Source organism: Rhinolophus sinicus, chromosome 14, assembly GCF_057876585.1.
Source record: "Rhinolophus sinicus isolate RSI-liver-muscle chromosome 14, RSI-T2T, whole genome shotgun sequence".
Lineage (NCBI taxonomy): Eukaryota > Metazoa > Chordata > Mammalia > Chiroptera > Rhinolophidae > Rhinolophus > Rhinolophus sinicus.
Window position 1 is genome coordinate 153,482,432 of NC_142514.1, and position 27,754 is coordinate 153,510,185.

The 27,754-nt window shown below is 38.3% G+C and overlaps 1 protein-coding gene across 2 annotated transcripts; it reads right to left on the bottom strand.

Moving 5' to 3' along the window:
- Positions 1-214: 214 nt before the first annotated feature.
- Positions 215-26,352, bottom strand: SAAL1 (serum amyloid A like 1). 2 transcript variants are annotated; one of them, XM_088791685.1, is made up of 12 exons: positions 26,173-26,352; positions 24,654-24,767; positions 18,650-18,733; positions 15,195-15,274; positions 13,479-13,538; positions 13,231-13,346; positions 12,706-12,886; positions 10,638-10,720; positions 10,361-10,549; positions 4,549-4,742; positions 2,840-2,932; positions 215-1,843 (listed from the first exon to the last, which is right to left on the bottom strand). In XM_088791685.1, exons 1-12 carry the CDS (start codon positions 26,305-26,307, stop codon positions 1,751-1,753), a joined length of 1,422 nt encoding a protein of 473 aa, XP_088647811.1. In that variant the 5' UTR covers positions 26,308-26,352; the 3' UTR covers positions 215-1,750. The 2 variants fall into 2 exon arrangements, with proteins under 2 accessions (XP_088647811.1, XP_019570529.3); XM_019714970.3 differs by having other exon boundaries at positions 4,549-4,745; positions 26,173-26,351.
- Between the last annotated feature and the right edge of the window lie 1,402 nt (positions 26,353-27,754).

Below are 27,754 nucleotides of genomic sequence, written 5' to 3' on the forward strand. Positions count from 1 at the left end.
TAAATTAACTTGGAGTATTACTCTTATGGGGTTATTTGCACCTTAACCTTAAACTTTAAGAGATAACAAGAGTGGAATTTTTAACAACATCTGCTAGCAGGTAGGAGTGATTTCATTGGTGCCTTTGTAAACTTATGTTAAATATAGTCATATTCAACCTATGGATAAGGTCATCACTGAAGATATACAAATAAACATAAAGTAAACCTACCAATTAGAGTTTAATCAGTAAGCTTTAATTTTATCGTTTAATTCTTTTCAGCAGGGACACTTTCAACAATAAAAATACCTGCAAACTGGAAATTACATATATCTTACCAACAACTGTATCACTGTGTTTTATCAACAAAAGTCACTCAAGAAAAGAATACAAAGTGTGAGAAAAGACCACAGCTTTAGTCCAAAACATTCTGTAATAAACTGGGAAGAGGTTGTACCAGAAGAGAGGTTTAAAAAGCAGGTTTTGTTATTCACAACTGAGGTTTCCTTAAAAACTATTAAAAATTCCACTTCCAGTAACTGAAATAATGCTTCCGTAAGTGTACTTGGTTGATTCTCTGAATTTATTTCATTAGGAAGCACTATAAAGAATCAAAGAAGTATGAAGGGGAAATCATGCACAAAACAGTTTGTAAATAATCAGAAAGTATAAAACTTCCTCAATCTTATTTTAAAAATCTGAATCCACTCAAGCAAGTAATTTTCTGAAATTGAACCTGGAATTCAAAACTGGAATTATGCTAAAAATAGAAAACTTGGCTAACATGCTTTCCTCACAATTTTAGCATTTCTATCTTTATATGTACATTGAAAAAAATTGAACTGTAACAAAGTTAAATAACTGCTCTTGAATTACTAACAATCTGACATGGAATCAACACAATTAACAGTCACAAAATGGCTATGACATGTTTGCACATTGTGACAAACACCATGATTGGCTCTCCACAAGCCATTCACATCTCCCTTCCTTCTCTCTTTTCTCTCCTGTAGACAGTGGAAAATGCAGAGGGTAGAAAGAAAAAAAGTAGTACTCAATCTCAAACAGCTGCTGTTAAGGATGGCCATGTAACACAGTTCTGGCCAGCGAGGGCTGTACTTTGTAAATAAAAAGATAAAGACTTGCTCGGAGAAAGCCCCTTTGCCTCTCCTTTTTCCTCCCTGAATGTGGAAGACGGGATGAGAAATGTTATAGTTCCCTTAACCACCAGACTATAAATATAAACACAAAGGTCTACATGGCAGACCATGTGGAAGTGAAAGGAACCAGGGACCCCGAGCCACCTTATCAGGTCTGGATTACCCACCTCTGGACTTCTTACTGCATAAGAGACATAAAACCTATCAGATTAAGCTATAACTGTAGGGTTTTCTATTAGTGCGGCTGAATATTCTTGTAGTGGATACAAATATAAAATTCTCACATAAAAATCAAATTAAGAGATACGAAAGAAACTTCACCAACCCTGCAAATATTCTAAGAAACTCAACAATTAGCTTATATTTTTGTTTTCTTTGAAGATGACGAAAACCATATAACCAATATAAAAAGAGGGGGAGGGGTGTTTGATGGCTGTGAAACTGCAAATTCCAATGTCAAACAAAAGTGAGATATGGCTGGGGCATGACCAGACAATTAAGGTCTTATATAGGCCTTATCTAATATTTCCTATATGTCAATTTCAACTGTTCAGTTAAAAAAATAAAATAAAAGTTTATTTCTTGGGCAAAGGAAATTACAATTCAGTTTTTAAGTCTGAACCTTTAAACTTGGGAAGCTTTCTTCCAGGTCACCAGCAAGGGTCTTATCAATTTCACGTAGGATTTTGAGAAAGTCTTCCACCTGTGAGTCAAACCAAAGAACCGAATAAACATAAACAGAGGAAAAGGTGGTTTAAGATATTGACTGTTGACTATAAAAATGCTCTACCTGTGGTTTCTAAATAGTCCAGTGGGAAAGAAATGTTGACAGAACCCCAGAGGACAATAAGAGTACTTCCTGGACAGTAGCTCTGAAACATCAAGGGAGTGACGAGCCTTTACCATTTTATTTTCCTCTTGAACTAGTGTTTATCCTCCTGCTAATTCCCCTTCCCCTTTAGGGAGGTTTTATTACCATCTTCCTTGCTGACATAACCCTTCACTCCCACATTCCCTACTTCATTTTCCTAAAGAAGTTCCTATTTTGAAATTGCCTCTAATGATAGCAAATGTATGTAATGTGAAGAAACCTATCTATTGACTATACCTATAAAAAAATCTTATTTTTTCGGGCCGGCCCAGTGGCTCAGGCGGTTAGAGCTCCATGCTCCTAACTCCAAAGTCTGTGGGTTCCATTCCCACAGGGGAAAGTGGGCTCTCAACCACAAGGTTGCCGGCTCGATTCCTCAAGTCCCACAAGGGATGGTGGGCTGCGCCCCCTGCAACTAGCAATGGCAACTGGTCCTGGAGCTGAGCTGCGGCCTCCACAACTAAGATTGAAAGGACAAAAACTTGACTTGGAAAAAAGTCCTGGAAGTACACTGTTCCCCAATAAAGTCCTGTTCCCCTTCCCCAATAAAATCTTTTAAAAAAAAATCTTATTTTTGATTAATAGTATGCTATCTACTTCATCACAGGAAGTGCCACTATAAATTCGGTGTTGATTCCTCTCTTACAATTTGAACTGTCCCTCAGGCTAGCCCCATGAATTACCCCACAGTCATCTACCTGGCCAGTGCATTACGTGAATTGTACATACAATCTTTTGTGACAATGGCCTCAAAGATCAAGAACTTATTTTACATTTTATTTCATAATGCTCTGAAACTCAGCCACCTATGCATTTATTCACACTCACCACAGGGCTATAGAAAGGAAGAAGATTTTGAAATGCACGGGAACACTGCTGCTTGCTTAACTGGCCCTCCTTTAGTGCCTTAGCCACAGTGTCCTAAAACAAAACAAAACAAAACATCTAATGTCAAGAAAGGAATTTCTAAAGCTGTATCTGGTGAATAAATATAAATCCAAACATGTGCTCCATCGCAGCCCTTACTTTAGTGAAGGGCACCACCACCCCACCCACCCACCTGGCTGCACAAATCCAAACTTGGGATACGCCAAGATTTTCCCTCCTCCTCTGCTGCTAACCCCCCCTTCCCCAGAGTGTTTAATTCTGCTCTTCTAAATCTCTCTCATTCCATCTCTCCTCTCCGTTCACACTTCCATTGCTTAGGCTCTCCTTCCTTTTCAGGTTATTCTCGAAGATTACCAGCCACAAGAGCCTGCTGACTGACCTCCTGGCCCCCAGCTACAATTCTCTCTCATCTCTCTCTTGCTTTTGGTGTAAACTTTCTAAGTAGATCTTATCACGTGATGCTTAAAAAAAGTCTGCAGTAGCTCCTCAGTTCACTCCAGATTAAGTCCAAATTCCATTAAGTATGGCATATAAGAATTTTCATGTCACAGCTCTGCTTTATTCTCAGCCCACCTTCCTCCTATATTCCTGCCACTTAAAATTCAAGAAACATCTATGTCCCTCCCTCCCCAAAAAAACAAAAGCAACAGCAAACAATGGAAAAAATTATTTTGAAAAATTGCAATGAATATATAAGATGAAGCCTCCCTCAAGGAGTTCCATGCAAATAATCAAAATGGATAAATTTATAAAGCAGGAAACACAAACAGTATGCAAACATATGGAAAGATATTCAAACTACCTAATAATAAAAATGCAAATCAAAATAAGGCACAATTTAATCACACTTTATATTATTTACTTGATATAAGATTATAATACCCAATAATAAAGATCAACTAAAATCAACATTTTCACGTCAAAAGCATTTTGGCAATATGTAGCCATTATGCCTCAGCCATCTTCACGTTTATAATGTCAAACCTAGTAATCTAACTTCTGAAAACCTATGCTAAGGTAATAATCTCAAACATGGAAAAGGGAAGGACAATTCACCAAAAAAACCCCAAAAAAACAACAAATCACCGCAATAACAGAAATCTGTTTTAAGGAATATTCTTCTTGAAAAAAAATTCAATGACTATGAATATACTCTTCAGTTGTATTCATATACATATATATTTCTAGACTATATGGATACAAAGGGTGTGCTCAAAGGAAGAATATGCTAATAATCCTGAATATATTCAGGAAGAACAGTCCTTAAGCTTACTAAAAATTTTAAAAACTTGACTTTTTGGCCAATTGGGTACTAAACTGGCTCTCAGTGAAAAGTCTTTCAGTGAATTGATCTAGAGTGAGGAGAAGTGCTTATATAGTAATGTTAAGTGACAAGAGCAGTCTGTAAAAGTTATATATACAGGGTTCTAAATATGTGAAAAACACATACATAAATATACTAAACCACATCAGCTGCTGGTTTAAGATTATAAACTTACAGTGATAAGTTTTTTCTTTCTCTATTTTCTCAATTTTATGTAATAGTTATACTACTTTTATATTAAAAAGATAATAAGAGCAATAAACTTGGGAGCATTAAGCAATCCATACTTCCTTTTGCTGAAAAAAAATTAATACTTCTTTCTTACCTTTGTTAATGCCTGAAAAATATTAGAAAGAAATTCACACGAAATATCCTTTAAGATTTTCAAATGGAAATCATCTTGGGTTAAGTCGGACTTTTTAGTGTCCTCTGTGTTAGACTCTGCTGAGTTCTCTCGTTTCTTCTGACAATGTTCCGTGTTTTGTAAGACACGAATCAGGCTGTCAATTAGAGGAAGAGCTACTGTACAAACAATCAAGAGGCATGGAATTAGCCAGTTAAATTTGGTTATTTATCCATCACTCATTCATTCATTCAAATCATTCATACTGAATATCTACTAGACATGGTATTTTAGGTATTAATACTATACAGTGATAAACAAAATCATCAAGGCCTCAGCCTTTAAGAGACACTTTTATACTCTTACATAAGCAAATGAATAAAACGGATCACTTCAGATTTGGTAAGTTCTCTGAAGAAAATTAAAGGGGAATATACTAAGTCAGCTAGCAGCTGGTGAGGCTCTCTGAAGAGGTGGCACTGAGTTGAGAACTAAAGGATAAGAAGAATCAATGCAAAGAGCCCAGGAAAACATTTCAGGCAGAGGGAACAATAAGTGCAAAAGCCCCAAACAGGAAATGTCCTGGAAGGTCTGAAGAACAAAAAGAAGGCCAGTGTAGCTTAAATCAAGTGAGCAAGAAGGGTACAAGATGAGTGTAGAAAGTTGGGCAAGAATCCTACCATGTAGGACCTTGGAGACCACACAAAAGAATTTGAATTTTAAACTTTAACTCTCATATAACTCTTAAACAAAACTTTTACATTTTATTTTTCTAAGTTAAAAAAATAGCATAATTTCTTAAAAGACAGAACAATCATTTTAATTTGCCTATAATAAAAATTTAACATAAGCCTGAAGCTCAGACTCAAAATATATGTTATAGCATGAACTTGCTAACACGTATCTCATTCTGAATCAATCAGTGATTTTAACTCTATGATATCTGGTTTAATAATTATAAATCCAGGAAAAAAGTTTGCTGTAGCACTGAATCAAGTATACTGACTAAAAAAAAAAAACACCTAACTTGATTTCCATACTTAAGTCATTTACAATACATGGCAATGACATTTTTTTTTTAATTAGCAACCAGGAAAATCTTAACCTTTATTTCGCAATTCAATGTCACCTCTTCAGAGCACCTCCGGGCTGGGCTGCTTTATTATATTCCCCTTGGATTTATTTCCACTTTCTTACTTGTGTTACCACCAACTGTTGACTCTAACACCCCATGATTTCCCTGTAGGTCACTCCAATCTATACTGTATCAGCCTCCTCTCTCACCCCCAGCCATCACTCTGCAAAGCCCCTGCTTAGGGCAGGATGAGGGAGGGTGTTCATCAGTGGCTGCGAGTTGAAGGAGCATCTTTACACTTTCTCGTCCCATCATAAAAACCATACATAAAGTTTGGGGGTGGGGGTGGGGACGGATAAAGAACACCTAGTCCCATGACATCAAGGAAGATGTGTGCCCAGTATTCCAAATAAAAACTCTCGCTATGACTTTCAACAGAAGTAGCATATATACAAGGAGGTTGGGAAGAGCACTGGGACTCGAAGTCAGCATTTCCCCCTTTTCCTTTCAGAAATCACCACAAAGAGATTGATCAACAAAAACCAAACTCTGGCTTGGATAAAAGTAGGACACAGCTGAAGCCTCAAATACAAAGTACAGGTAATCCCCGTATAACATGGCACTTCTTTAAACGGTCGGAGAATTGGGGGAAACCCTCGTACAACACGGCCTCCTAGAACACGGTTTCACTCTAACATGGTTTGAGAATTAGAGAAATCCCCGAAGAACCCAGAGCGTAATAAGAGCTTTTAAGAGCAAAAGATACCTCATTTGAAATTAGGGAAATTCCCGAATAATATGGAACATAATAAAAGCTTTTAGTAGCGAAAGACACCTACCACATTTGAAATTTTTCATTCGAGCATGGATATCATATCAGATTTGACAGCAAAATTTTAAAACGCATTAGAATTTTAAACCCATTTTGTTTGTGGAGTATTAAGTTCAGAGAAAGAAGATATCTTGTCAAAAAGAAAACGCCCTGGGTTAATGATGCTTAGTAGTGATGACAAAGAAAACATTATTTAATACATATTAATATTTTATACTTTTGGTGAAAATTGTTTCAATAAAGATATTTCTCTTAATTATAAAAATAAAATAGTATTTTTTTTCTTTAATTTTTGGAACCTTACCCCCTTTTTGGTACTAGTTCTTTGTTTCATATAACACGGATTCGCAAAACATGGCATTTTTTAGGAACCTAACACCCATGTTATTGAGGGGTTACCTATAGGTAGAAATAGTGGCAAACGCAGTGTAAACAAACAGGGAGTAGGAAAGAAGTGGTGAGAGGATGCCCAAGGCTGCAGATCTCAGAAAAGGCCCGAAAAGTCCATTTCTCTAAGGTGAAGCATAGACTCTAAGGTACAAATCCAAAATTCCTTGTTTGCAACAGCAGGAACAGAGTGTATGAAGATGGCAGTTGGTGCTTTCCTGGGGTTCTACGAAGCAGATGAAGAGGGGGTAAATGAGTAATCCCATAAACAAGCCATGTTTACAGGAGGCAAATGACAAAGCGAAAGGTGGGACTGCACTGTATGTAGTACCTCTCACCTGGAAAAAAGAGCAAGAAGACTCATAGACCCAACTCCTGTCACCCTAGAACATAGCCTTAGCCCCTCTCCTGCATGAACTTCCTGCAAATAGCTAGTCCAGGAAAAACTCAATCCACTCAATGATGCATAAGCAAATAAAACAGCATAGGAGCAGCAGAAAGACACTAAAAGAAAGAGCAGGAAAAACAAATGGCAGGTGAAGAATACTCACCAAAAAATGTTGACATGAAGCTTATGAATATTAAGATAATATTTAGCCATGATTTTTAAAATAACATGTAACCAAGCATAAAGCAGAGATATAAGAGCTCAGACTAAGAAATAAAAGACAATAGGAGAGGAAACCTGAGCTGGTACAGCTCAAGGAAGACATTAAAAGAAATTAAAGCCACCACAGAAATGAAGGCAAAACTGGCAGTAGCACAAAGGAGAATAGACACTTGAAAACACAGTAAGGGACATGGAAGTCAGAAAGAAAAAAGGATTTAAAATAAAGAGTTTTTTATTTTTTTATTTTTTAATGGAGAAGATAATCGTTATGGAAGACAGGAAAGGAGATCCCACACAAACCAAGTTATAACCCTCAAAGAAACTAAAATGATGGAATAGAACAGACATCTAAAAATGTAATTCAGGAACACCCCACCATCCTGAAGACCTAAATTTGTAGTTTGAAAGTACCAGAAAAACTGGCAAGGAAAAGTCAACACTGAGATACGCTTGTATATATTTTAAGTTATTAGCTTTTAAGAATTAAGAGAAATTGATGGAGCAGTTATAATTATGTTTGGAAGCAGTTATAATTATAAAGGTAACCACTAGACCAAAAATACAAACCGTCCTACATATCAGAAGTACACACAAAAACAAAGCAAATAAATCATACACTGAACTATTTAAATGTAAGTATACAAAATGGAAAATACGGCAGCATTCAGATCAAACAAAACTGCTGTATCAATAAATTTAAATGAGTTTAACCCATCTATTTAAAAAAATCAACACACTTAAAACAAAGTACTTAGCAAGGTTGAAATGAAAAAGACAACAAAGGGACCAGAGGCAAATCAAACAAAAGAAAAGAGGGGTGTGACCTTTATATCTGAATCAAGCCAAAAAAAGCCTTAAAAAGACAAAGATGGCCAATTTATAACGAATATCTATATACCAAATAACATGACATGAATACTCATTAAGCAAACCACAAATGATAAAAAGAGACGTTACTAGTAAGAGACATTAATTTTCTTCTCATTCCACATTAAATCAAGTCAAAAGAAGTAACAAAGGTTACAGAAGACCTCAACTCAAGACTCAAACTGCCTGCTCAATACCTCCACTTGGACATCTAGCAGACATCTCAAATTTACTGTGTTTAAATTTAGTCTTTCCTGTGAGTAAATGGCAACTCTTCTGGACAAAAATACCAGCCATATCTTGACTTTTCTCACCCTCCCATCCTGTCAGCAAATCCTGTTGGCACCATCTAAAAATGATCAGAATCTGACTATTTTTTCCCACCATCTCCAGTTACCACCTTAATCCAAGTTATACCATCTCTTGCCTCAAGTTCACAATTGACCCCTAACTAGTCTCCCTTTTGAACCCTTGCCCCCCTGCATTTCTTATCAATATGGAAGCCAGAGGAAGCCTATTAAAGTCAGCTCATGGGGCGCCCGGATGGCTCAGTTGGTTAGAGCGTGAGCTCTGAACAACAGGGTTGTTTGATGCCGTTCGATTCCCACATGGGCCAGTGAGCTGTGCCCTCCACAACTAGACTGAAGACAACGAGCTTCGGGAGGGGCGGCCGGATAGCTGAGTTGGTTAGAGCGTGAGCTCTCAACCACAAGGTTGCCGGTTCAATCCCCACATGGGATGGTGGGCTGCGCCCCCTGCAACTAAAGATTGAAAACGGCGACTGGACTTGGAGCTGAGCTACACCTCGCCCTCCACAACTAGATTGAAGGACAACGACTTGGAGCTGATGGGCCTAGAGAAACACATTGTTCCCCAATATTCCCCAGTAGAAAAACTAAAGAAAAAAAAAAGGTCAGCTCGTGTCTATCCATCCTCTGCTTAAAACCCCACACAGTTCCCTATCTCACTCAGAGTAAAAGGCAAAATCAGCCCGTCCACACTCGAGCGCATTACCTCTTTGGCCCCATGTACTATTTCTCTCTCCCATGTTAATTCCACCCCAGCCATTCAAGCCCCACTGCTCCTTCTCAAACACAGAAGGCATACTTCTAGTTCAGGGCTTGTACGCTTGCTGTTACCTCTGTCTGAAATGCTTTTCTCTCCAAGTATTCACATGACTCACTCCATTGTTCCCTCAAGTCTGTACTCAACATCACCTTCTCAACGAGATAACGTATCCATAGATGCAGAAAAGACGCTTGAAAATATTCAACATTTATTTTTTACTAAAAACTCAGTAAAATAGGAATAGATTAACAGCTCCTTAAGTGGTAAAACAAAAATAACTTAAGCCCAAAACAGTATCATGATTAATAGTGAAACTCTAGAAACATTCCCAATAAAGTCAGGATCAAGGTAAGTATGTTTTCTACCATCATTAGCACTTAACACCAGAGGTACAAAGCAACCCACTGCGGGTACTAATACAAGAATAGAGCAATGGAACTGAATAAAATATATATGGATATTTAAAACATAGTAATCGTGAAATTTCAAATCAATGTGGGTAAACTGGTTTATCCACTAAATAATGTTGAGACAACTGGGAGGCATCTGGGAAAAAGTTGAAACCATACCTCACATGTAACACGAGAATAAATTCTAGATGGATCATGGATTTAGTTGTAGTCATAAAAATCATTCTGTAAAAGACCATTTGTTTCCATAGAAAAATATTCATTTTATATTTCTAAACGAAATTTAAAAAGCCTACTAAGCAGGACTTAAAACTGCATACGCATGTGAGTGTCTACCAATTATCTGTAGATGGCAGCAACACAAGCACTCTGTTTCCTTCCATAAAGTTTACAATATTTTTGTTTTGTACTGAGGATGTAATATTTTTGTCATCGGGGAATAAAGGTACTAGAATAAAAAATGGGAGAAAAAAACCAAATGCACAATGCAAACCTGGGCTTTAAATGTGATAGAATTTAATTTAGTGAACTAAAATGATACTTGCCTTTTTCTATCTTTAGATACTCCTGCTCAGCCTGTGAAGCATAGATGGCAGACAACACTGAAAAAACAGAGGCTAGCACTGTTTTCTGTTCTTGAAGGATGATGGGTGGATCATCAGACTGGCAGAATTCATGGCAAACCAGGTCAAAAAGTAAATTCCAAGTGTCTTTTCCAGTATCAGGACATTGTACTTAATTAAGATGATAAAGAAAGGAGTAATTTAAAAACAGAAAACAATTAAATGAATAACTATAGTGCTTCCCCATGTAATATCTTACCAATTGCTTGAATTCCATCATCCACTGTGGTAAGTAGCTGTAAGATATGCATGTAGACATCGAGCCCTTCCAGATTTTCAGAACTAAATACAAAAAGCAAAAGCACTAAGTTAACAACTTTACTGTCTATGGGACTGCAATCATTTATTTATTCAACAAATATTCATCACTCTGTTCTTGCCACTACCCTAGATGTTGAGGGTGAAACAGGGAACGGGACAAAGTCTGTGCTCACCAGAGCTGACATTCTAATGGGGAGATCAAATAAATGTTCTGTAATATAATCAATGCACATAGGACAAGAAGTAAAAATTCTTTTTCGTCTTGTCCCCCGAAAGCAGCATTGCAGAAACCTGCTAGGCGGTACTTCATCATTCTGGTTTACTTGAATAATTAGGACAAAAAATGACTGAGACTTTTATAGAGCGCATGTATGGTCCATCCCCAGCACCAACCACCGACAACAAGGAAGCTCTTAAAACTTCACAGGATGATCCTAGTTCCCTAAAACCATGTAAGCATAATTTTTGTGATCAACAGGTTAGATTCCTAGAAACTCACAAACTTAGTTCCTCAACCAAACAATTAAGTGAAAGGCAGTGAACAATTAAAAGATTGTTCAGCAAATATTTATTTCAGTACCTACCATTTTCAGTCACTATGGTAGGAGCTGGGAAAATAGATGTATAAGACATTGCCCCCACCTTCATGAAGTTTAGCATCTGAAGGAAAGCAGGTAATTAACGGGGTAATGAAGTGGTATGAATGTAACCCCAGAGGAAGTCCAAGGTGCCAGAGGACCACAGAGCAAACAGACTTACTTTAGTTTAGAGAGTCAGGAAAGGTAGAAATGATGAAGAGAAATGATGTTTACGTAGAAACCTGAAGGGGCAAACAAATGTTTGATGTAGAGGAGACAGTGTGTGCAAAGGCTTGGATTAAGAGAGCTTGATTCAGTTGAAGAAATGAAGGAAATTTCCTATGGTTGAAACAGGATAAGGAGTAAGGATGGAGATAATAGAATAATGGAATAAGGATGGAGAAGTGCATGTCCTTATAAGGCATGTTTTTAAAAAAAAAAAAAATCTGAGTCTCATCTCAAGGAAGGCAACTGAAGCGTTTGAAGCATGAAAATGAAATATTCAATGAGTGCTTTGGAAAGACAGCTCTATAGTCTAGGCTTGGAAGAAGCAAGCTGTGAGGCAGAGCACTTAGGTAAGAGAATGTTGCAGTTGTCCAGGTGAGAGACAGTGGCCTGGTGGTGGCATGGAAGGGATCCCAGAAAGTCAAGAAGGCTTGAAGACTGACCGGCCATGGGAAATGAGTGGGATGGGAAAGAGTCAGTAACGGCTTCCACATTTCTTCCCCATTATCCAAATGGGACGATGATCATTTACTGAGATGGAGAACACTGAAGCATGTTTAGGGGATAGATAATGAGTTTAATCCTCACTTGGATAAAAGCTACAACATTAATAGGCTTTATTGTGGGTTACACAGTACTAAGAATGCACAACTAACCGTTAAGCAGATCAATTCATAAATTAATTTTCTAGCCACTAGCAATAAACAGTTTCAATAATCTGTAAGACCTAGTCAACCCTCTCGGGAAGACATCAGAGTCCGAAAGTCAGTCACGTACCCAAGACTGGCATACACACACAAGGAGCAAGAAAACAAGTGATCTCTGACATTAATTGAAGAAGTTGTTAAATGTCAAATGGAAAATAAAGCACAAGAAGATCTTTGTGTAATTGAAATTACACAAAATTGTACCAGATTTTAAGACAGTAACTATGCTTTATAACAGCCTATAGCTAAGTAATATTAGAATTACTTAGTTAGAACTACTATAGCTAAGCAAGATTAGAATAGGTACTTTGTAACCATTATGATTCTTGCACAGACCAAATATATACTGTCACCCCAAATATTAGTAGTGAATCAAACCTACAAAGATGGGCTGCGTGCTATTCACCCTGTCCAAAGGAAACTAAGATGACTTCTGTCTAAGGATACCTGTAGCAACTGGACTTTCCCAGAACACTCTACAGAAGAGCTCACCTACCGTACTTGTTTGGCAGCTTCAAGTACACAGGGCACAATTCTAAACACTCGCTGCTCTTCAGACTCTTCCTGGGGTTGGTCCAGAGGCTGAGCAGCCCCATTTCTAATCCACTCCAACATTAGCTTCTCATCCAAATCAAAGAGCTTGTCCACAACCTCCCCCACCTTCACCAGCAAGTCAACTGCAGCGAATAAAAAAGATGTTGAAATGAGAAGCAAAAATTTTAAAGCAGTAATGTGGATCAAAATTCCTAAATCCATTCCAAGAAAGCCAAATCTTGCCAAAGCATTACTTATTCCAGAAGCAGTACGTTTACCTCCTTTGTTTAACTGTGCTTATCTTCCTTCATTTTTAAATGGGGGAGCTATTGGTATCCTGGGAGTTCAAGAAGAAATTTTATACCTTAAATTGAAATATTTTCTCACCTTACACTTAGCCTTTAAGTGACCTCCAAAAATACTTACCTGGTTTCCTAACAATTAAATATTATCAAAAATTTGTTTTCTAGATTACATGGTGACTTACCATTTGTTGAACTTGACATGATGAAGCAAATGCTATCATAAATAGCTGGATGTTCCCGGATTCTTTCAACCCAGACACTGGCCACTTGTGTCTGGGAAAGGCAAGTAAGCAATAACCTACATGATAAATGTGAGCTTAATATCTGTCGTTCAAAGTCAGTAAAGGAAATTCAGGAATGAAGAATTAACTATTTTTCCAGACTCCCTTATGGGTGAGTATACAGAATCCATAAAAAGAGGAAAGCATACCTGCTTGTTTCCAGCAGAGTAGGAGGGTCTGAATCATACAAACAGTGCAGTAATACCTGGCTACAAAAACAAAACAGTCAAACCGATATGCCTCACTTCTCTCATTTCAAGTATCAAAGTAGAGTTTTCACTTAATTTTTAAAATATTTTAATTGTGAGATATAGCACATATATAAAAGCCTGTAAGATGCAAATCTACACTTAGTAACTATAAACACTAATCTTTCCAAGAAACAGAACAGTGTTCCATCTCTGTAGCCCGTGTTTCCCGTCCAAATCACAATTCTCTTTCCCACCTAGAAATGACTACTATCCAGACTTTTCCAGCAATCATTTCTTTGCTTTACTCTAGTTTCATTATTTAATATAGATTTGGTATTGAACTTTATATGAAAGAATTACATTGTATGTATTCCTTTGAGTTTTAGTTCTTTTGCTCCATACCATGTCTTTAAGATCTACCCATGTTGTCCCTGTAGCTACTGTTCTTTGATTCACTGCTGCAGAACATTCCATTGTGTGGCTACAACACAATTTATTTTTTCAGCCTATTATTGACGGAAACTTGAGTTGATTCCAATTTTGAGCTACTTCAAGCAATGCGCTCTGCTCCTATAATACTTTTTGTATGAGCATCCTGCCGTATGCGTATGCATACATGGTTTCTCTTACCACGTACCTACACGTGGCATCGCTGGGTCACAGCATATGCGTATCTTCCAACCCGACTAGATGATGCCCAACTGTTCCAAAGTGGTATATCCCATTAGCAATGTAAATTGTTCCATAGTTTTCAGATAAGCATTTAACTGAATTTATAAAACTTGTTAACATTACTCATTCTCAGGTTTTGATAGAGACCACTAGAGACCAAACATAATCCTGAGTCATTCACTCCATGAATTACTGTAAATTACTGTAAAATTACTGTAAAAACCCTTAAATAGGATGTTCACGTCCCTCCACACTAGCAGAGGCAATCACCTCTATTTTAAAGAGCCAGATGCTGGAATCCTGTGGTAAACCCTACAGCCCTAGCTGACAATTACCACCCAGAACAGTTTTCTTAAACTATTGTGGGCACAAATTACTTCGAGATTCTGATTAACAGCCATGAACCCTTTGGCTAGAATATGAATTCTCACAAAATTTAGCATAAGCATATAATTCCAGGGTGGTCTCAAACCTCTTAAAGTAACCATGAGGGTTTCCACCATTAAAAATCCCTCTGCCCAAAACTTTCCATCAAGTAGGATGAAAGTCTTTGAATCACAGAGGCAACCTTGTATCTTCTAATCTGCTGGCAAGTCGTCCCCCCTGCCCTCCATCTAAGTCAGAGTTCTCAGGGTGACTCTGGTCAACAGTCTAGTTTTTCCAGACTGAGCCCTTGGATTGCCTGAGCCTGAACTGTTTTGGACTCTGATCAGGTGCCCCCATAGTTCTCATCCTGTCTGGCTTACCACCTGCTGACAATTCAGGTCCTTTTACGACTGATAAAGAAAACAGGCCTACATCCTGAATCATGTCCGTAAATAGCATTGAAGCCCCCAGCTACCATCAACATACAATGAAGCTCCTGGAGAGTGCTCATCAGGAGAAAGAAAGTGCTACGTTTCATAATATTTCCCTATCTCTACTATGTACTAGGATCTCCTTAGGAATATAAAATATGAAACTGTATTTTTAAAGATGTAATTATTATGTAGTAAAACTTACCCAAGATTTTTATTACTGCTGATGGACACACATATCTCCTGGAAACAGGACATATTACCTAAAATTCCCACACAGATTTCCTGCCAAATCAAATTTCACAGGTCACAATGGCTCTGAGGTAAAAGACACATACAAGAATAAACACTTGAAAAAAACCTGATTAAGCCTTAGAACAGAACAGGAAACAGCACATATTATAGAAGTATATTGCCTACACCCTAATCTTGACAAGTTCACCGTATTTGGGAAGGGATGAAAGACATGAGAAAAAGAAAGATCAAAGGCAGGCAGGAGTTATGGAAGAAGAAATCTTATGGATGAACTGAGTCTTAAATGACTGGTAGGATTTAGACATGCAAACAAGAAAGACATTCAAACAAGGGGAAAGTATCAGAAAGACATAAAGGAAATCATGTACATGGCTAGTACAGTGGACAATATAGAAAGCACCCTCGTTGTTGCCCACAGTGAGAGAATACATAAGAGCAATCCAGCAGGTAAGAAGGATCAGGACTAAGGGCCCTCAATGACATGCTGAAGATTTTAATTTAGGTTATGTGGAGCCATGAAGGAGGGGGACAATATACTGCAACAATATTTTAGGAAAATTACTCTGGCAACAAAATGAGTATTGCATGATAGTGAAAAAACTTTAAATGAAGTTAATAACCTCAGTAATAACAGCTAATGTTTATTCAGCACTACTCTAAGCACTCTCCCTGTATCGTTTCATATAATAATTTATGAGGTAGGTACTATTATTATCCCCGTTTCTCAGAGGAGGACACTAAAGCACAGAGAAGTTAAAGCAACTTGCCCAAGATCTCCCACTAGGAACTAGCAGGGCTCCAGAGCCTGAGCATGTGACCACTTTACCATATTGTGAGAAGATGGGGGTGGTACTGACAGGCATGGAAAGGAATGAAGCTGAGAAAGACTCAAGGTGAAAGCAAAACAATCTGATGGAGGCAAAGGGATAAAGCAGTTGAATACGACTCTAGGTTTCAAATCGCTTCATTTCTCTAGTCAGAGATATTGGTCCTCCTGACAGGAAAATTGGGAAAGAAAGTATAGGAAAGGACACAATGCATTCAGTTAGGATAGTGTTTCCAAAGTTGCTGGAACATAAAAGTTACTCATGGCGTGAGTTAAAAACCCAGATTTCCAAGTCCCATCTCAGAATCAGAATCAGCAGGGCAGGACCTGGGAAGCTACTGATTACCAAGTACACCATGTGATTTTTATGATCAGGTAAGTATGATAATCACTTGTAAGTTAAGGTATATAGAATTTTGGATTGGAAAATGAAGCATGCAAGTAGAGAATGCCTGAAAAAAGGTGGAGATGAGACACCAGAAACCAGAAGGGAGGTCATAGCACAGGCACAGATTTGCAACTTTTGCAACTTAAAGATGTGAAGAGTGGATGAGCTCACTAAGGAAATAAGTATAAAGAGGACGAGGGATCTGGTCTACACCGTAGAAGGAGCCCACACTCAGCATGTAGGAAGAAAGCAGAAAGCCAATAAAAGTGACTGAAGAGGTGAGAGACCAGGAGAGAGAGGTGGCACCAAAGCTACAAAAGTGGAGAGTGTCAATAAAACGTGGGTGATCAACTGTTGGGAAAAGATTAAAAGAGAGTAGGGGCAGGAAGGAAACATACGTTTCCCTTACAACCTAAAGAGGGAATTGAACTTCCAATCAAAGACCAAGTTTCTCAGTCTTGGCTGCTCAATGGACTGAGGGGAACTTGAAAAGCTGTCTGGAGCCTCACACTGGAGATTGTATTTTAACCAATCTGGGTACGGCCTGACTCGGGATTTTTAAAGCTTGCTACAGCAAAGCTTCTCAAAATGTGGGCCCTGGGCCAAAGGACTAGCGTCACCCCGGAAGGTGTTCGAAATCCTCGATCCTACCCCAAACCTGCTGGATCAGAAATTCTGGGGGTGAGCCCAGTACCCAGTGATTCTGGGACTGCTGAAGTTTGAGTCCTAGGTGATTCTAACGTGGGGCCCAGGCTGAGAATCATTGCTACAGACAGGCTGTGGCTCACAGACATATATAATATGACTAATTCCCGAAAGGTGACATTCCTGACATAAGCTTATTTTCTTTAAGTACTAATTCTGAATCAATGTATTTAAGTTAAAAAAAAAATTCAGGAGAAAATCATATAACTGTTAAATCTTTATATTAATATAATGATCCAAGAAAAAGTGGTTCATCAGGCCCCAATTCAGGTGAAGCATGGTACTAAGTAAATTTTAATTCAACATCAATTTGTAAAAATATGCTGTGGAGTTCTCTACTTCATAATTTCAAACAAAGAGAGACAGTACAATACACTGGTTTTACTGAACAACAGGCTAGGCTCAAATCTTTTCCTTCCTAGTTGTGTGATCTTTCCTTCCTTCCTAGTTGTATTACCTTGGACGAATCTCTTAACCTGAGACTTAAGTAGTTCTTTTATTTGTAAAAGAGTAGTAGCTAATAGAGTAGTAAAACCAAATACTCAGTTATAAGTTATTCATAATTATAATTACTTCCTAGATATTTCTTAATCACCCACAACATGCATAGCACACAGCAACCCAAATGGCACTACAGCACAATACACTGCACAGGACATAAAGACTAAATGAGGAGTACAGATCATTGTTTGGAGAGCTTACAATCAGCAATGGCCACTGAGAGCTTCCCTATTTGGGAAGGCTTGGCAGAAATGCACCACCTTGGAAAACAGACGTGAAACAGACGGGATGGAAGGCATACAAAGGGAGACACAGCGATGACGACGATCACAGTAACACACAGTGCGTCTACTCCTGAAACAAGGAGTAGATAGGCCTTGCTAAATTAGGACCATCTGGAGGGTACATCTTACGCAGGAAAGATGAATTAGATTCAGATTACAGAAAATCTTGAGCAATCGACTGAGTTTAGAATGAAGGTTTTTTAAGCAATGGAGGATTTTATGAATTAAAAAAGAGCAATAAACAGAAATGGGAGGTCCGGGCACTGCTCCCGGTCCTGCCACATATTAGCGGCATAACTTTGGTTATGCTTACCGGTTTCCATAGCTGTTAAATGAAAGTACTGATCTCCCTGGTCCAGTCCAAATCTAAAATTCTAGGATTCTAATACTTTTAAATAGCACATTACGTAGTACCTGGTAATATTCAATAAACATTTGTAGACAGTAAGAAAATGAAAGTGAAAAAAATCAAAGACTATCCAGCATTAACTGTCATTATCATTCCAAAGAAGAGGCAATAAAAATGTCATACTTAGGGTAAGGGGGATCAAATATATGGTGATGGAAGGAAAACTGACTCTGGGTGGTGAACACACAATGGGATTTATAGATGATGTAATACAGAATTGTACACCTGAAATCTATGTAATTTTACTAACAATTGTCACCCCAATAAATTTTAAAAAAAATGTCATACTTACCCTTAATCGAGGACATTTGGATTTGGCTAATACTCCCATAAATATGTCAGGAGCATTAAATTCTTGGAGAAATAAAGCCACATCCTGAAAATAAAAATGATTATTAACTTGGATGTCGAATGTTCCTTATTAAACCCCATAGCTTAGGTAACCATAAGAAAATTAATTCCATATATACTTCCTTTCAGGCAAAAGGGAAAAAGTTAGGAATTTTGTCAACAAACAAAAGTAACATTAGAAAATTTTTTTGGTATCTGGTCCCAAGGCAATGGAACAATTTCACAAACAAATCTAAACTAACTGTGATATTCTAAAGGGTTGTCCCTCTTCTTTCTGCCTTGAATGTATTTATCTTAATGATCTTTCTACCCACCAGGAATTCTCATTAACTCATTCAAACACATTTGCTGATTGCCAGGTATCATTCTAGAAGCTGGGGATAAGGAAAAAGTAAAATTCCTATTTCCTGTCTCCTAAGAGCTTAAAACATGGTAGGGGAAACAGGTGAAAACTCCTATTGAATCATGCTCAAAATCAGAACTTGTGCTTTTAAAATCCTCAATAGAAAAAATGTCTGGTCACCGTGTAACTGCTACAGCTTCACACCTCCTTCCTAGGGAGTTTGCCCAGTCTGCAACACCTGAAAGGACACACTACACAGGTGAAGGAACCGGAAGTGAACATGTAACCCAATCTGGTTAGAAATGTGGGCCCCAAAACTTAATCAGTTAGCTATGGAGATTTACATTGTAAAATACTTAAAAATTAAGTTTCTGACTATCTATTGCCTCAGATTTTTACCAAACTTGAGATGTGTATTTATGATAGCTTAACTTAAAATACAGGCTAGATGTCTTATGTGAAAATGTACTTCAAAGGGCCCTGAAGGCCCCTCAGAGCAGCTGAAACCTGGGTAACCTCTATGATTGCTGACTGGGAAAGACATCTGTACTTATTAAGACACGATGGTCAGACAAAACAGCATTTTCAAAGATACACTCCAAACTGAAAGTCACGACAGCAGATGCTCTCCACTCTAAATGATCAAGTTATTTGTCATGTCGGGAACTCTCTGTAGTATGCAGGGACTTATTTATTTAACGACAGTTAATAATGCCTGGAGTAGCACAGGATGGCATAACAATATCAACACCGACAATAATAATGCCAATTAACATTTATTGAACAAGTATTAAATGTCAGGCATAGTGAAGTAGTTTGCATACTATCTCATTTAATTCTCAAAACAACCCTATGAAGCAGTGATTATTAGCCCATCACACTAATAAACTGAGGTTTCAAAAGGTTAGGCAACCTGCCCAAGATTAATCAGTAGAACAGAGCCAGGATTTGAAGCCAGATGAGTATGACTCAAGGCCATGCCCTTAACCAGCACACCATGTATTCATACATTCATTCATTCATTCATTCTTCACCAAATATTTACTGAAAAACCCAAGTAAAAAGCACTGTTTTAGGCTCTAGGGACACATCAGAGAACACGTTAGTAAGGTCTCAGTGCCATGGAGTTTTCATTCTAGAAGGATGAACAAACAATAAACACATAAACAATTAAACTACATAATTTCTAAATACTACAAAGAATAGCAACAAGATGGTGCATGCTAGAAGCTAAGAAATGGGGGGGCTACTCTAGATACATCAGAGAAGGTATCTCTGATTTAAGAAAAGGAACTTAAATTTATCAGAGGATACAGAGGCTCAAAACAACTGCTGAACAACAAGTGTGTGTTATGCAACACTGAACATGTTCCGCCTGGAGCATCTAGGGAAGGATCACAGAGGAGGTGACATTTAAGCGGGGCCATAAAAAGTGAGAAAGATTTTGCGAGCTGGAGGCCATTCCAGGAAGAGCACGGCACAGACACATGAAAATATGCAGGAAGTTCTGAAAGTCTCTGCTCAAACTCTGAGTGGTAGAGGATAAGATTGAAACGTAGTCTCACTGGAGAAACTTTATGCCAGTGATGAGTGGACAGCTCAGTTCTCTACAGATGCTTCAAGAGTTGCCATAAGAGGGCGAGGTGGAGGCCAAGAACATGACTCTCCCCTCCACCAGCAATCTCATTCAAACAGCAGCTGTGTGTCACCTTTTATTTGAAGGTTTCACACTAAGGTTTCACTTGAAAAGTGGGTTCTCTTTAAAAAATTATTTTAAAACATAGCTTCTCAACAATTATAGACCAAGTAGAAAGAAGAATTGAAGAATAGTCTCAACAACTTGATCTAATTGACATTTATAGAACACACCACCCAGTAACTGGAGAATACACATTCTTTTTAAGTGCACATGGAATGTTTACTGAGATAGACCATATTCTGGGCCATAAAACACATCTCAATACAGTTAAAAGGCTTCAGTATTCATTACTGCCGTAAGTGAAAGCTATGTGATAAATTTCCAAATATTTTAAAACTAAGTAACATACTGCTAAATAACTCATTAACCAAAGAAACATTAAGGAAAATCAGAAAGTATTCTGAACTAACTGAAATGAAACACAACATATCAGAAATTGTGGAGTACTGCTAAGGCAATATTGATAGGAAAATGTATAGTGTAAAATGCTGTATCTAAAAAAAAAGGTCTGAAATCAACGACCTCAGCTTCCACCTTAAATTAGAAAAAGAGCAAATTAAGCCAGAGTAAGCAGAAGAAAATAATAAAGATCAAAATGAAAACCAATGAAACAAAAAACAGTAAAGCAATAGAGAAAAATCAACAAAACCAAAAGCTGATTCTTTGTGAAGATCAATAAAATTGTTAAAAATTCTAGCCAGACTGATCAGGGAAAAAAGACAGAAGACACAAATTACTAATATCAGGACTAAGAGAGGTACCATCACTACAGATTCTACATATATTAAAGAACAATAACACAATACTATGAACAACTTTATTACAATAAATTTGACAACTTAGATGAAACAGATAAATTCCCTGAAGAACACAAACTACCAAAGTAACCTGAACAGCCCTATATCTATTTATTAAAGGAAATGAATTTATAGCCTTTCCCACAATACACTAAAAACCACTAAATAGTGAATTTTATGGTAGTGAGTTCTATCTCAATAAAACTGTTATTTTTTTAAAAAAGAAATAAATACACAAAACTGAAAACAAACAAAAAATCTTCCCATAAAGAAAACTCCAAGCTCAGAAGGCTTCACTGGTGAATTCAACCATATATTTAACGCTTCCTGAAAAGGGAAGAGGAAAATTTCCCAATCTGTGAGGCAGCATTACCTTGGTACCCAAATCAGACGACAACAAGAAAATGAGTCTCTCTCATGGACTTAGATTAAATTTCTAAACAAGATTTTGGCAACTTGAAAAGCAATCAACACAGTTCACCGTATTAACAAATTAAAAAGGAAACTACATGATCATCTCCACATACTCAGCAAAAGCGTGGCAAAATCCCCAACCTATTCCAGATAGACTCTAGGCAAACCAGGAACAGACGGGAACTTTCTCAGTCTGCAACCACGTCATACTTAATGATTGAAGACTCACTGCTCTCTGCCCCTATAATCAAAAACAAGACAAGAAAGTCCCTTCTCATCACTTCTAGTCAACATCATACTTGCCAGAGCAAATGAACAAGAAAAAGAAATAAAAGGAATTTAGACTGGAAAAGAAGTAAACTTTTTAGTTCATAAATAAGAATCATTTATTTAGAAAAATCTAATGGCATCTACAAAAAAAGGTACTACCTTCAGTGAATTTTAGCACAGCTGCAGGACATGACATACAGAATCAACTGCATTTCTACATACTAGAAATGAACAATCAGATACTAAAATTTTTTAAAATACCATTTATAATAGCATCTAACAATATGAACTACTCAGAAATGAATCTGACAAAAGATGTGAAAGACATATACCCTAAAAACTACAAAACTTTGCTGAAAGAAATTAGAGAAAACCTAGGTAAATAGATAAAACTTGTTCATGGCTCAAAAGACTCATTATCATTCACGTACCAATTCTTCCCCCAAATGATCTATAAATTCAATTCTATCTCAGTCAAAATCCTAGCAGGCTTTTTGTAGAAACTGACAAGTTGATTCTAAAATTAATATAGAAATACAAAGGACCAAGGACAACTAAAACAACTTTGAGAAAGAACAAAGTTGGATTAACACTACCTCATTTCAAGATTTATTACAAAGCCACAGTCATCACAATAGTGTGGCACTGGCATAAAAACAGGCAAATAGACCAATGAACAGAATGGAGTCCAGAAATAGACTCATATGTATAGATAACTAATTTTTGACAAAAATGCAAGGTAATCCAGTGAAGGATAGTCTTTTTAACAAATGAGCTAGAACCACTGGATATCCACATGCCAGAAAGGTGAACATTAATCCATAACTTGCATCATACTCAAAAATTAACTCAAAATGGATAGTAAACCTGTAAGTAAAACCTAAAACTACAGAACTTTTAGGAAAAAAAATAAGAAAACAATACAATTTAAAAAATGGACAAAAGCTTCAAACAGGCACTGTATCAACAAAGGTAACAGATTTCAAATAAACAATAATGTTCAACATTATTAATAATTAGGGAAATCCAAAATACCATCATCAGAATCACCACACACTTATTAGACTGACTAAAATGAAGACAACTGACCACACCAAGTGTTGGTGAGGATGAGGACAAACTGGAACGGGAACCATATCCCATACACTGCTTGTGGGCACGTAAAAAACACTTTGGAAAACAATTCGACCGTTTCTTAAAAAGTTAAACATACACCTACCATATGATCCAGCATAATACTATAGGTATTCACCAAGAGAAAGGAAAACATATGTCTATACATACTTATACACAAAAGTTCACAGCAGCTTTATCTGTAATAAACTGGAAACAACTCAAATTCCATCAGCAGGTGAAGAGATGAATGAATCATGTTATACATATACAACGGAATACCATCTACAATAAAAAAATAATATACTACTTATATACACAACAACATGGATGAATCTTAAAATAACAATTCTAAGTAAAAGAGCCAGACCCCTCCAAAAAAAGAATTGGATCCAATTTCTTTAACTCTCAAAAATGCAAACTACTCTGAAGTGACAGAAAGCTGATCAGTGATTACCTAAGGAGAGTAAAGGAAAGGAGAAGCATAAGAAACTTCGGGGGCGATAGACATGTTCTCTGTCTTGATTGTGGTGACAGTTCCATGCACATACACACACGTCAAAATTTTTCAAATTGTACACTTTAAAAAATGGCTGAAGACAATGAATAGCCGTTAACAATTTTTAAGACAGAAGAATACAATTAAATCTGTGTTTTAGGAAAAAGATAACTTGGGTGGCAATCTGGAACACAGAAGGGAAGTGAAAGAGAATAAAACAAGGATTTTAATCAGTTATCTATTTCCAAAGTCCAAGTAATAAAATGAGAGATTATGTAGGTTAATCTCTTTCGCCTCTTTTCTTACCTGTAAATTAACAGTACTACTTATATCACAAGGTTATTGCGAAGAGCAAATGGAATAGCATATATGAAAATGCTTTTGAGCTACAGAGTACAATACCAATGTTAAAATATTATTATTGCAATTATTTACACATAATTCTTTCTTGTCCGTTCCTTCTACTTTATTCGTGGTACATCAGTGATCTCCTAACTCCTATCCTGCTCTCAAATACAAGACCAACATTCCCTTTAGGTAAATAAGTATCAGAACTTCCCTGAGCCATAAGCATTCTAGCATTCACGAGAACTATGTATTTAGCCTAAATCTAATCACGGTTGAGATCATCTACCCTCAAAGGCAAGTGTGTAGCATTTAGAGCTCCTGCGCCCTCATTCTCTATATCACATATAGGAATGATTACAGACACCTATCTTTCCCGAGACCTAAGATTTGACCCTTTAAAAAAAATTCCGTTCATCGCCTCCTTACCCAGCAGCCTTTTCAGTTTCATTTCCAACCCCATACCTCATCCATTGACATATCCCATACTCTGCAAATTTCGTTCTCCATTTCTTCATCAAGCTCCACCTGTTGCTCCTCATCATCTGTGCTGGATTTGGCGTTTTCAGGGCTAACAAGCTTCAGATACACAAAGGAAGAAACGTGTTGAATAAAAGCTGTCCACAGTACTCTTCAAGCAATATTATCCCACAATCATTTAGAAGTCACAAAGATACTATTCTCAAAGTGTCTGCTCTTGCAAAAACTTTTTAAAAATTAGTATCTTAGGTAGATCTACTGATTCAACATTCATGGAGTCAATAGTGTTGCTTGGCATCGGGATAGAAATACAAAAATGAGTAAGATTTAATCCTTTGCTTTCAAGTAGTTTAGGATCTACTGGGGGAAAGGACATGCAAACATAATCACGACAGAAAACGCTAAGTGATTCAACTGATTTGTGGACAGAGTTGTGAGAGCTCAAATGATGGACCAATGACCTACGCCTGGAAGAAGTTGGGGAAAACTTCTCTTAGGTGATATGTAAGCTAAACCTCTGAGGAAGGGGAGGAGTTTGTCACATGAAGAAGGGGAGAAGAGCATATAGAGGAAAGTACAGGAGTTCAGAGGGAAGAAACAGCCCAGCATGTTTGGGGAATGGTGAGCAATTTATTACTGTCATGGGCAAATGAGGCTGGAAAGATTGCAAAGAGCCCTGGATTCCAAGCTAAGAACTACGCATGTTTCTCCTGAAGGCAAAGGGAGCTAGGAGGAGTTCCTATAGACAGCTTTTTATTATTATTATTATTATCATCATCATTTTTAGGAAGATTATTCTGGCAGCTGTGCAGAAGATGGACTGGAGAGGACAGAGATCGGAAGTAGGGAAATCAGTTAGGGAAACGTTGGGGCAGAAAGCCCACATTTATTGAGAGCCTCCTATAAGCCAAACGCGTGGTAAGCATTCTATGGCCATTATCTTATTCAACACAATATCCCTATATACATATAGATATTATCATCCCACCGTACAAAAATTGAGAAAGAAATCGAGGCTCTGAGAGATTAGGTGCCTTGCCCAAAGTCACGCTGCTAGTAGGTGATGAAGCCGCGCTTTTGATATCAGCGGCGTGTAACTCCAAAATCATCATTTATTCTACAACAAAAACCCACGAAATAGATCAACTAGGACCGAGCCTTCGGGCACGACAGTGGGAATGGGGAGCAAAAACCTGAGCAACGTATTTATTTATTTACATGGTCATATACTTGTTGGAAAAGTGCAAAAGTAAAATACTGTAACCGCAAGCACCGAGCATCCCTGCCGTTACACCACCCTTTGTATTACGGGGCACCGGGAGTGGCTCTCGGCAGAACGGGGGTCCGCGGAGGCCAGGACGCAGGGGGAGAGGTCCCCCCACGCGCGACTGAGGAGGAGGAGTCGTGGAGACGGCGGCTCACGGGGCAGCAGGGGGCTGCCGGCGGCGGGGCCGGAGGGTCTGGGGGAAAGGCAAGGAGCCACGCGAAGCGCGAGTTTCCACACCTGGATGAGCCCGCTGAGGACGCCGAAGAGCCAATGCTTGCTGTAGACCGTGCTCCCTATGCAGTCTCCTCCGGCCACCTCCTCCTCGTCGCCGTCCTCACTCCGACTCGGCGGCGGAGAGGGGTTGCGATCCATCACTCACAGCCACCAACGTGCAGGAGCCGCGCCGGAAGCCGCCGAAAAAGGCGAGAGGACAGAGGGCCTGGTGCGCCCGGTGCGGCTCCCGCCACAGCGCCCCCTGCTGCCCGGAGCCCTGCCGGTCTTAGTGCCGGCCCAATTTTCCCCTCCGGCTTGGAAGCCCAGGTGACTTGATCTCCCCACTCGACTCTGCCCAGGATCCAGGCACGGTCATACTCATAATTGTGATTTGTCACCCTCCCTGGACCGGATATTCCATCCACCCACATGCTCTGTGCCGGGCTACAGGACATGTTCATTTTGCCGTATGACCTCTGCTGCTGCACCTGTACGTCGCCACAGTAGGCAGTAGGCGCACAGGTAGAGGCCATTCCTATTCCAGGATGGTGATTAATAACTGAATTACACTTGGAAGCGACTGAGAACCACATAAATATGTCCCACTACATGAAAACCAATTGTATTCCCAGCTCAACTGCTCCTTAGATCCCTAAAATGCCTGTGACTACCCCAGTGCCACTCAACAAGGGAAATGTGATGGTAGGATGTTGGAATGAACAGAGTCAGAGAAATTAACTTCTTGAATATTTTTTACTTTTGTATATTTTACAAAGATATTTGACCATGTGCACACTTTTTTAAAGAGGCCCTCCCAGAGCCTTGGAATGGTCACATGTAAGTGAGGAGCCCTTGGAGCTTAATTTCGGCATCTTCACAGCAAATCTGACTCTGCCTACATGTATGTCTGATACGACATTGATAAAGTCATGTGGGATGCAGGATGATTCTTTCTTTTCAGCACTCTCCCGTAAATTGTAAGATGTATGTATCTCTGACACACCCACTATATGCCCCCCATCATTGTGCCCACCAAAAATGTCCCCAGTTCAAAAGCTGGGGTGAGGATGGGGCTGGGTGCAATGCTGTCCTTGTAGAGAACTACTGTCTAGGTCTCTCTGTGTCTACGGGACTGACAAGTTTGGGGAGGAACTACGTTCACGCCATTCTCTAGGGACATGGCTACTTACCTCTTTCTGCAGTTCCCTTGATGCAATGATGTATTCTCCTCCAAATTGCTGCTTGCGTTTTCCTTAACCCTTTATTACATCTGCCCCCATTTAGATTTACCTGCATGGACTTGTGTGGATCAACTGCGGTGGTACGTGGATACCTTCATTGAAGGAATGACTAGATGAACTAATACATGTGAAAGTGTTTCATAAGCTCTAAACTTCAATGCAAAAGTGAGTTACAGCAAATGATTAAGAATGGTGGCTTTAGCGTGAAATGAGCAATGTTGCTTGTATATATATTTTAACTGTTTGTGCCTCAAGTTTCCACAACTGTAAAATAAGGAAAAGTAAAATGTGGTGATCTCATGGTGTAATACAAGAAAACACTTAGGGCAGTATCTGGTCCTAGTTAACTTGCTGAATATTAACTG

What these genes read in the sequence shown, in the direction of transcription:
- SAAL1 (XM_019714970.3), bottom strand. Translation starts at nt 26,307, where the DNA reads ATGGATCGCAACCCCTCTCCGCCGCCGAGTCGGAGTGAGGACGGCGAC. An exon ending in TCCTCAGCGGGCTCATCCAG is followed by an intron (nt 24,768 to 26,172) that starts GTGTGGAAACTC and finishes GTGTATCTGAAG; the next exon opens with CTTGTTAGCCCTGAAAACGC. An exon ending in GTATCTAAAGATAGAAAAAG is followed by an intron (nt 4,746 to 10,360) that starts GCAAGTATCATT and finishes TTGTTTGTACAG; the next exon opens with TAGCTCTTCCTCTAATTGAC.